Source organism: Daucus carota, chromosome 8 (assembly GCF_001625215.2).
Source record: "Daucus carota subsp. sativus chromosome 8, DH1 v3.0, whole genome shotgun sequence".
NCBI classification, from domain to species: Eukaryota; Viridiplantae; Streptophyta; class Magnoliopsida; order Apiales; family Apiaceae; genus Daucus; species Daucus carota.
Genome location: NC_030388.2, coordinates 18,168,675 through 18,179,989, shown reverse-complemented (window position 1 = coordinate 18,179,989; position 11,315 = coordinate 18,168,675). Strand labels below are relative to the sequence as shown.

General features: G+C 33.5%; 2 protein-coding genes across 2 annotated transcripts; both read left to right on the top strand.

Annotated features, from left to right (window-relative positions):
* Nucleotides 1-4,277, top strand: LOC108199703 (uncharacterized). The gene is made up of 7 exons (XM_017367645.2): nucleotides 1-138; nucleotides 966-1,334; nucleotides 1,647-1,874; nucleotides 1,962-2,316; nucleotides 2,407-2,531; nucleotides 2,623-2,758; nucleotides 3,814-4,277. Exons 2-7 carry the CDS (start codon nucleotides 991-993, stop codon nucleotides 4,051-4,053), a joined length of 1,428 nt encoding a protein of 475 aa, XP_017223134.1. The 5' UTR covers nucleotides 1-138; nucleotides 966-990; the 3' UTR covers nucleotides 4,054-4,277.
* A 2,691-nt stretch (nucleotides 4,278-6,968) lies between these two features.
* Nucleotides 6,969-10,678, top strand: LOC108199718 (uncharacterized). The gene is made up of 7 exons (XM_017367661.2): nucleotides 6,969-7,104; nucleotides 7,877-8,245; nucleotides 8,559-8,786; nucleotides 8,874-9,228; nucleotides 9,319-9,443; nucleotides 9,535-9,670; nucleotides 10,201-10,678. Exons 2-7 carry the CDS (start codon nucleotides 7,902-7,904, stop codon nucleotides 10,438-10,440), a joined length of 1,428 nt encoding a protein of 475 aa, XP_017223150.1. The 5' UTR covers nucleotides 6,969-7,104; nucleotides 7,877-7,901; the 3' UTR covers nucleotides 10,441-10,678.
* The last annotated feature ends 637 nt before the right edge of the window (nucleotides 10,679-11,315 follow it).

The window sequence follows — 11,315 nt, the reverse complement described above, 5'->3', positions numbered from 1 at the left end:
TCAATAAGTCGTATTTATCAACTACGCCTGTGCATTCACAATTTCACCCGATCCATCCACCCCAAAGCCTATACACACAATATACATACACATAATTATCTCCGTCTCTCCATAACCAGATCCACCACTTTTATCTCTGTAAGTCTTCATCTCTCTCTACACACACACAAATCAGTATGATTTTTCATTATGTGTTGATTATTTATATAATCTCTGATTTATTTATTTAGATCTGAATATTTTGTTTTATATATGTTTTGTGATTGAGTTGTTGTTAGGTCTTGGATCTGTTAATCTAGTTTTAATTATTAAAAAAAGTGGTTTTTATCGTTTTGATTGTTACTGTGTGTTGTATCGTTTTGATTGTTACTGTGTGTTGTTGGAAGATGTGTTTAGCTAAGAGAAATTATGATTGTGTGTTATCGTATTCGTAATACAAAGATTGAATTGTCAAGTTTATTTGATATGTTTGACTTGTCGGTGTTGATATGATCGGGAATTAGATTTTGAGGCGGCTCGTTTAAAGCTCGATATAATTGGCATGATAAATAATTTTGTTGTATGTTGCTTGAGCTGGAACTAATAGTTATTATGCAGACAGAACTGATTTAGGTCTTAGGTGGTTTAAAAGAATTGAAAATACAGAGTTTATTTACGCGATTGCTAATACACGCACCTGAAGGTCTGTATGTCACCGTATCTTTGGTATTAGTTGTGTATGAACCTTTTTATGGTAAATAAATATGTGAGGTTAATACTTTGATTTTTAAAGTATATATAAATAAGTGTTACTATGTAGTTATTGGGGCAATCGGGATGCCTTAGATTTTTTTTGTAAATGCTTCTTGGTTTGAATTTTAGGTTGTCTTTTGCATATAAGTTGGAAGTATTTATTAATTTTTTTAGGATGCATTGATAAAAATTGTTTGATAATGATGTTTCTCACATTGCTTTGTTGTATCCAGGTTGAGAGTTTTGTGATTCGTTAACATGGGTGGTGGTTTTAGAGTGCTGCATTTGGTTAGGCCATTTCTGTCGTTCTTGCCAGAAGTGCAGAGTGCTGACAGGAAAGTTCCTTTCAGAGAGAAGGTTATCTATACTGTGATCTCCCTTTTCATCTTTCTGGTGTGCAGTCAACTCCCGTTGTATGGAATTCATTCGACTACTGGAGCAGACCCCTTCTACTGGATGCGTGTTATTCTGGCCTCAAATCGTGGTACAGTCATGGAGCTGGGGATCACACCTATCGTCACTTCGGGACTTGTGATGCAGCTATTGGCTGGGTCTAAGATTATTGAAGTGGATAACAATGTTCGCGAAGATCGGGCACTCTTGTATGTACATTGTTGCTACACTTTTCTGAGTAAATATAACCTCAATTAATATGGATTTCTTATTTGGAACCTTTATGTTGATCTGATTTTATATATTTTCATGTAGCTGCAATTGCTGTGTTATATTTTATCTTCTTGCATGCATGTAATCTCTGATTACATTATCTTGTCTTATAAGTGAACTCTTTGTAGAGAAGATGTATTCATGCCAGAATTCTAGAACCTTATATTAAAAGTCATTGACATGTAATTACATGAGCAACTGCTTCATTTTTCCTTATATTTTTCTTCTTTACTTACTGTTTTTATTAGAAATGGCGCTCAGAAGCTGCTTGGCATCCTGATTGCTGTTGGTGAGGCTGTTGCTTATGTTCTTTCTGGAATGTATGGGAGTGTCGGTCAGCTCGGTGTTGGTAATGCTATTCTTATTATCGTTCAGCTGTGCTTTGCTGGTATCATTGTGATATGCTTAGACGAGCTGCTTCAGAAGGGATATGGTCTTGGATCTGGAATATCTTTGTTCATAGCAACCAATATATGGTTTGTCATTGATACTGATTCTAATTTGATTGTTGGGCCAGCTTTATTTCTGAATGTAATATAAAATTTGTTTATTATAACTTGCAGTGAAAGTATTATCTGGAAAGCATTTAGCCCTACAACTATCAACAGCGGGCGTGGTGCTGAATTTGAAGGTGCAGTCATCGCTTTGTTCCATTTGTTAATTACAAGGACGGACAAAGTTCGAGCACTTCGGGAAGCTTTTTATCGGCAGAATCTACCGAATGTGACAAATCTTCTTGCCACTGTTTTGATCTTCCTCATCGTGATCTACTTCCAAGGCTTCCGTGTGGTTTTGCCTGTCAGATCAAAGAATGCTCGTGGACAACAAGGATCCTACCCCATTAAGCTATTCTACACTTCTAACATGCCAATTATTCTTCAATCTGCACTTGTGTCCAACCTTTATTTCATCTCACAGGTAATGGGGCTTACATTTTTGAGTAAAATAATGGTGTATGGAATAACGATGACAGAACTGTATTAAAATTTCTTTTTATCCTTTCTACAGTTGCTGTACAGGAAGTATAGTGGCAATTTCTTGGTCAATTTGTTGGGCAAGTGGCAAGAATCTGAATATTCAGGTCAATCTGTCCCTGTTGGCGGTCTTGCTTATTATGTAACTGCACCATCAAGGTATTAAAGGCCTTTTCAGTCTTTCCTTTTAGTAATTTCAGTCGATTCTGTTAGCATTAATATTAATGACCCCTCATCCTGGTCCTATCAGCTTAGCGGATATGGCAGCCAATCCTTTCCATGCTCTTTTCTATATTGTGTTCATGCTATCGGCATGCGCACTTTTCTCCAAAACTTGGATTGAGGTTTCAGGATCTTCTGCAAGAGATGTTGCTAAGCAGCTAAAGGTATGCTTAGATGAGAAATAGTATTCATCTTGTATCTTGAAGGTCTTTGTTGCATTCTAATTTATATGGCTTTTTAATTAAAGCCATGCAAGTTCTTTAAAAGAGAGTAAAATAGTCCGTAGGCGCTATTTATACAAATTATCTGATTCTAATTAAAGGGTTAATAATCAACTGAATCACTGACGTGGACTCAATATATCAAGTTGGTCACCGAATTCAAAACGGTCTCAAATTGGTCACTTAAGTCAGTTATAGGTATCTTTAAATATGATTTCAAGGAGTAATAATATCATTTATAGAGGTTTAAACATTATTCTTGAATGTTATCACAACTAAGTACAAGATTATGACTTCTAGTATCTATGATAACATATTTCGATTTTATCAAGTTTGTTTACTATTTATTTTTAATTAAAATCAAAAAATAACTATATAATAAAAAGAAAAAATAAATAAACTCGATATAATCTAAAATACTATCATAAATAGTAGAAGTCATAACTTTCTACTTAGTTGCAGCAACATTCAAAAATAATGTGTAAACCTCTATAAATAATATTATTACTCCTTGAACTCATATTAAAAGAAATCTATAATTGACTTGAGTGACCAATTTGAAACCGTTTTGAGTTCGGTGACCAACTTGATATATTGAGTGCACTTTGATGACTCACTTGATTATTAACCTGTTTATTAAATGATTTGGACAATGTTGTACTGTTTTGAGTTTGAAAATATAACTGATTTGTGTCTGTTTTTCAATAGACAGTAATCTTTACATTTTTTCAAGTGAACTACTCGTCGTCTGACCATTTAAGGGTATAGCTTTTGAATCGAAGCGTTTGGTATTCTTTAGTATTGTGTTTGCAGGTCTTCATGAAATGGTAGGGTTATTTTATGAAACAAATCATGTTAACGTATCCTTTTATATTTACTTACAAGCTTCAAGTATAGTGACTGAAGCTGGCATACTTTGTTCAGTGTCATCTATCCTCATTTTCACATCTTGCTCAATCTTATATTGATATATCTCAATCCTCCTGATAATTGTATAGGAGCAACAAATGGTGATGCCTGGTCATCGTGATTCAAATCTGCAAAAGGAGCTTAACCGCTACATTCCCACTGCAGCTGCCTTTGGAGGTATCTGTATTGGCGCATTGACTGTCCTGGCAGACTTCATGGGAGCTATTGGCTCTGGAACTGGGATTTTGCTTGCAGTGACCATCATATATCAGTACTTTGAGACATTTGAGAAGGAGAAAGCCAGTGAACTAGGTTTGTTTGGCTTTTAAGTGTCTAGTTGATGGTTTTGATATTAGTTGGCCCAAGTAGGGTCGAGGTTACTTTTCTGTTGAGCTGAGAGGTTGACTGTTTTGGTACACATGTTGTAACATCCCGCGGATCAACAATGGAAAATGTGACATTGTCAAATCCTTGGACAGCACTGACATTTCTAGCTGCAATACTTTTCTTAAAAATTTTAAATGTTAGAGGAGAAACATACAGATTCAGTAAAGAGATTTGGTTAGGAGTAACTAGGAAAAGGAATCATCCCCATTTATTCCCTTTGTACGTGTTTATTTTGTAAAAATCATCATTCTCTTTCCCCTTTTTAAGTAATGGATTTACCGAGTATTGGTCATTCCTAGGGGTGAACATGGGTTGGGTTGGGCGGGTTTTTGAAAAAAAACGACCCGACCCAATTAGTTCGGGTTAATAAAAATTTAACCCGTTAACTGAAAAAAATTTATCTAACCCAACCCTACCCAACCCAATTAATTCGGGTTGGGTCGGATTGGTTTGGGTTAAACTTGCGAAAATCATAATAAATAAAAATTTAGTCATTCATCGCGACAGGAAAAAAAATACTCACTCGCACACCGGTAGCTAGTAACAGTCGGCATACATATTTATAGTTACTCATCAGTTTCTATGAATCATTCATCAATATCAGTCGATGTGTAAGTTTTTGATCGAAGAGGGAAGCCTACTGCATTGGTGAAACATTTGAACAATGATGAAATAATAGAAAATTGTTGTATACACACACTCAGTTATGAACTCTTATTTATAAGGTGTATATCAGTTCATTAACAAATCATTAACCATGTTCAGTTTCCAAAAGTCATCATTTACATTTTTATAGTTATCGAGATACTTAAAATTATTCATATTGCTGTTGTAAATGTATAGACACACCCTAGATAAATCAAATTTAGGTTAAAGATTGATTGAGATAAACTAAAAAATGTAAAATAGATATGTAAATATTATATATATGTATATATATAATCGGGTTGGGTTGGGTTAGTTCAGGGTTAAAATCTGTAAAACCCTGACCCAACCCAACTTAATCGGGTTTTTTAAAAATTAACCCATTTATTTTTCGGTTTTGAACGGGTCGGGTTAATCGGCCTGAAAAAAGGTCGGTTTGGATTGGGTTAACGGGTTGAACGGGTTTATGTTCACCCCTAGTCATTCCTCATTCCCCACCCCATCTAGGTATTTGATTTCTCTTTCCTCACTTTTTTTTCTATTTTGAGTTATAATTCATATTTTAAACAATTAAAATAAAAGATTATCGTATAAATGTTTTAAAAATTAAAAAAAAAATTATTTAGTTTTTTAAATTAAATATAATTGTGATATATTCAAATGTTAATTTATTTCAAAAAAATAATAGTACCGTTAAACAATAAATTGTATTAATTTATTAAAATGTAAATAAATTATCTTATTATATACTATTAAAAAAATGAATATAAAATTAATCACACAAATTTTCATTCTGTTTCAGGATCAAAACTGGTAAAATAATTCAGCATCATTCCTTTCATTTCTGCACGTTTCCTTTCCTGGATTCTATTCCGTTGTTTCTCCGAAACAAACCAAACGGTCTCTAAAGCCTCATCTGATAACAGATAACATTTCCTATTTAAACTGGATGATACTGAAAACCTATTGGACAATAGAGGCTAATTCCTCCGCCTCAATCATCCAGATGGACTAATTTCTTCCTTATCCATAATACTAATATATATAATCTCTTTAAATTATTTTATATATTTATATATAATTATTTTATAAATTTGAAGTGTTAAAGATTTTGAAATTTAAGAATACTTATTTTAAATATATGTTAATGAGCCCAATTGTCAAAAATATTTAACATTTATATTTTAAAATTAAATATTTAAAAAATGTATTACATTATTGTAAAAATATTAAATTTTAAATTAGATAAATTTACCAGACAAATAGTTTATTTCTAAATATTAGCCGCCTAAAATTTATTTATAGAATTTCAAGTATATCAACATTTGATACAATACGTAAGAAAATTTCATTATATGATTTAAGTTTTATTTTCCCCATCGATATTATAATAAATTTCTTTTGTAATATTAATTTTAAAAATAAAAATAAATTAAAAATTCCAACAATCATATTTTTATTTTATTTTAAAATTATTTGAAAAATTAATAGTACCAATTATTTAATAAAATAATATATTTAATAGTAATTGATGGTATAAGCTAGTCATCCTGATAAATTAGAAAAAATGACAAACAACAGCATTCATCCATATTTAAATTAACCAATCATTAAATTCAACTCATCCAGATATAAGATTTAACAAATGAATCCTAATATTACAACAACTTTTTTTCCCCTTTAATTTTTTACTTTTAACTAGTTTATAATCCCTACAATGTATTGATTTTTTTCATTAGTTTTTAATATATATATATATATATAATTTATATTTAAACAATCTAATATAAATTTAATACATCAAATCAATAATAAATTACAATATTTAATTAAATTAAAACAAAAAATAATAATATACCTCTTCTCAAAAATAATAATAATAACAATAATAATAATAATAATATACCTTATTTGTATAGGAATGACAAAAAATACGGGAATAAATTCTGTTAGCACAAGTTGTCCTGCTTTTATTAGTATAGATAGAATCGATTTTGTACTTGGAAACCTTTGGTGGCAAAAAATATCCCTCCGAAACAAATTTTGGTTCCTTTCTTTTCTTCCGTAGTGATAAAACCGTAGTGAATTTATTTAGCAAAAAAAAAAAACCGTTGAATTCCACATCAGACATTAGCATCCACATGGCATGTCCTGATTGGTTTGCTCGTGTCAAAGCAGCAGTCCACGTGTACATTGACTAGTTGACTAGTTCAATAAGTCGTATTTATCAACTACGCCTGTGCATTCACAATTTCACCCGATCCATCCACCCCAAAGCCTATACACACAATATACATACACATAATTATCTCCGTCTCTCCATAACCAGATCCACCACTTTTATCTCTGTAAGTCTTCATCTCTCTCTACACACACACAAATCAGTATGATTTTTCATTATGTGTTGATTATTTATATAATCTCTGATTTATTTATTTAGATCTGAATATTTTGTTTTATATATGTTTTGTGATTGAGTTGTTGTTAGGTCTTGGATCTGTTAATCTAGTTTTAGTTATTAAGAAATATGTGGTTTTTATCGTTTTGATTGTTACCGTGTGTTGTTGGGAGATGTGTTTAGCTAGAAGATATTATGATTGTGTGTTATCGTATTCGTGATATAAAGATTGAATTGCCAAGTTTATTTGATATGTTTGACTTGTCGTTGTTGATATGATCGGGAATTAGATATCGAGGCGGCTCTTTTTAAGCTCGTTAAAATTGCTTGAACTGGAACTAATGGTTGTTATGCAGACAGAACTGATTTAGGTCTTAGGTGGTTTAAAGAATTGAAAATACGGAGTCTATTTAAGCGATTGCTAACACACGCACCTGAAGGTCTGGATATCACTGTATCTTTGGTATTAGTTGTGTATGAACCTTTATATGGTTAATAAATATGCGAGGTTCATACTTTGATTTCTAAAGTTTATATAGATAAGTGTTACTATGTAGTGATTGTGGCAATCGGGGTGCCTTGGTTTTTTTTGTAAAGGCTTCTTGGTTTGAATTTTAGGTTGTATTTTGCATGTAAGTTGCAAGTATTTATTAATTTTTGTAGGATGCATTGATAAAAATTGTTTGATAATGATGTTTCTCACATTGCTTTGTTGTATCCAGGTTGAGAGTTTTGTGATTCGTTAACATGGGTGGTGGTTTTAGAGTGCTGCATTTGGTTAGGCCATTTCTGTCCTTCTTGCCAGAGGTGCAGAGTGCTGACAGGAAAGTTCCTTTCAGAGAGAAGGTTATCTATACTGTGATCTCCCTTTTCATCTTTCTGGTGTGCAGTCAACTCCCGTTGTATGGAATTCATTCGACCACTGGAGCAGACCCCTTCTACTGGATGCGTGTTATTCTGGCCTCAAATCGTGGTACAGTCATGGAGCTGGGGATCACACCAATTGTCACTTCGGGACTTGTGATGCAGCTATTGGCTGGGTCTAAGATTATTGAAGTGGATAACAATGTTCGCGAAGATCGGGCACTCTTGTATGTACATTGTTGCTACACTTTTCTGAGTAAATATAACTTCAATTAATATGGATTTCTTATTCGGAACCTTTATGTTGATCAGATTTTATATATTCTCATGTAGCTGCAATTGAAGTTTTATATTTTACATTCTTGCATGCATGTAATCTCTGATTACATTATTTCTTCTTATAAGGGAACTCTTTGTAGAGAATATGTGTTCATGTCAAAATTCTAGAACTGAATATTAACAGTCATTGACATGTAATTACATGATCAACTGCTTTAGTTTTACTTATATTTTTCTTCTTGACTTTACTGTTTTTATTAGAAATGGCGCTCAGAAGCTGCTTGGCATCCTGATTGCTGTTGGTGAGGCTGTTGCATATGTTCTTTCCGGAATGTATGGGAGTGTCGGTCAGCTTGGTGTTGGTAATGCTATTCTTATTATCGTTCAGCTGTGCTTTGCTGGTATCATTGTGATATGCTTAGACGAGCTGCTTCAGAAGGGATATGGTCTTGGATCTGGAATATCTTTGTTCATAGCTACCAATATCTGGTTTGTCATTGATACTGATTCTAATTTGATTGTTGGGCCAGCTTTATTCCTGATTGTTATATAAAATTTGTTTATTTTAACTTGCAGTGAAAGTATTATCTGGAAAGCATTTAGCCCTACAACTATCAACAGCGGGCGTGGTGCTGAATTTGAAGGTGCAGTCATCGCTTTGTTCCATTTGCTAATAACAAGGACGGACAAAGTTCGAGCTCTTCGGGAAGCTTTTTATCGGCAGAATCTGCCGAATGTGACAAATCTTCTTGCCACTGTTTTGATCTTCCTCATTGTGATCTACTTCCAAGGCTTCCGTGTGGTTTTGCCTGTCAGATCAAAGAATGCTCGTGGACAACAAGGATCCTACCCCATTAAGCTATTCTACACTTCTAACATGCCAATTATTCTTCAATCTGCACTTGTGTCCAACCTTTATTTCATCTCACAGGTAATGGGGCTTACATTTTTGAGTGAAATAGTGGTGTGTGGAACAACAATAACAGAACCGTATTAAATTGTCTTTTTATCCTTTCAACAGTTGCTGTACAGGAAGTATAGTGGCAATTTCTTGGTCAATTTATTGGGCAAGTGGCAAGAATCTGAATATTCAGGTCAATCTGTCCCAGTTGGCGGTCTTGCTTATTATGTGACTGCACCATCAAGGTATTAAAGGCCTTTTCAGTCTTTCCTTTAAGTAATGTCAATTGGTTCTGTTGGTATTTATATTAATGACCCCTTATCCTGGTCCTATCAGCTTAGCGGATATGGCAGCCAATCCTTTCCATGCTCTTTTCTATATTGTGTTCATGCTGTCAGCATGCGCACTTTTCTCCAAAACATGGATTGAGGTTTCAGGATCTTCTGCAAGAGATGTTGCTAAGCAGCTAAAGGTATTCTTAGATGAGAAAATAGTATACATCTTGTATCTTGAAAGGTCTTTGTTGCATTCTAGTTTATATGGCTTTTTAATTAAAGCCATGCAAGTTCTTAAAAGAGAGTAAATAGTCTGTAGGCGTTACATATACAAAATTTTCTGATTCTACACATAGTATTAGCAGTTTGTTAAATGATTTGGACAGTTTTGTACTGTTTTGAGTTTGAAAATATGACTGATTTGTGTCTGTTTTTCTATAGACTGTAATCTTGAGGGTACCATTAGATTTACATTAAGTTTAGAGTTTTTCAAGTGAACTACTAGTCGTTTGACCATTTAAGGGTATAGCTTTTAAATCGAAGCGTTTGGTATTCTTTAGTATAGTGTATGCAGGTCTTCATGAAATGGTAGGGTTATTTCAGGAAACAAATCATGTTAACGTATATGACTGAAGCATACTGTGTTCAGTGCCATCAATCCTCATTTTCACATGTATCTTGCTCAATCTTATATTGATATATCTCGATCCTCTTGATAATTGTGTAGGAGCAACAAATGGTGATGCCTGGCCATCGTGATTCAAATCTGCAAAAGGAGCTCAACCGCTACATTCCCACTGCAGCTGCCTTTGGAGGTATCTGTATTGGTGCATTGACTGTCCTGGCCGACTTCATGGGAGCTATTGGCTCTGGAACTGGGATTTTGCTTGCAGTTACAATTATATATCAGTACTTCGAGACATTTGAGAAGGAGAAAGCCAGTGAACTAGGTTTGTTTGGCTTTTAAGTGTCTAGTTGATGGTTTTGATATTAGTTGGCCCAGGTAGGGTCTAGGTTACTTTCTGTTGAGCTGAGAGGTTGACTGTTTTGGTACACATGTTGTAACATTCTGCGGATCAACAATCGAAAATGTGGCATTGTCAAATCCTTGGACAGCACTGACAATTCTAGCTGTAATACTTTTCTTAAAAATTTTAAATGTTAGGAGAAACATACAGATTCAGTAAAGAGATTTGTTTTAATTAGTTACTTTCCCAGCATTACCACTGCATTATGGTTCTTTTCTGCTTTACAAATGATCATTTACCTTTTTAATTGTATGGGGAGATCATCTTGGCATATGTATCTCCGAATCAATTATGGGGTTTGAAACAAATTTTGTATACACAAGCATCTTGGTCAGTTTGTAGGTTTCTACAGGTTCTCTGGCTTATTATACAATGCAGAGTTTACAGAGGTTGACATCTATACATATATAATTTCCAGGCTTCTTTTCTTGAGGTAAGAAAATTGGGTCCTGCTCTCGGCATATAGTTTGGCATATAGTTTTATAACCGTAGGGCTATAAAACTATACTCCCTCTGTCTCATTTAATTCCATACGTTTCTTTTTCACTGTTCGATACGCATTTCAATGCTCTTATAAAATATAGTTTTATAATTTATTTTTGAAATTTTCTTTCTCTGAATAAAAATATAACATTCAAACTTTTATTTAGAAAAGAAAAATCTTAAAAATAAGTTATAAAGCTATACTTTACAGGAGCATTAAAGTCCGTGCCGCGTTCCGTCCCCCAATGTATATAAGATAAGCCCTCCTGGGATATGCCCCCGGGACCAAAAAAGATATGATCATATAATGTGCATATAGCAGAAATGATTA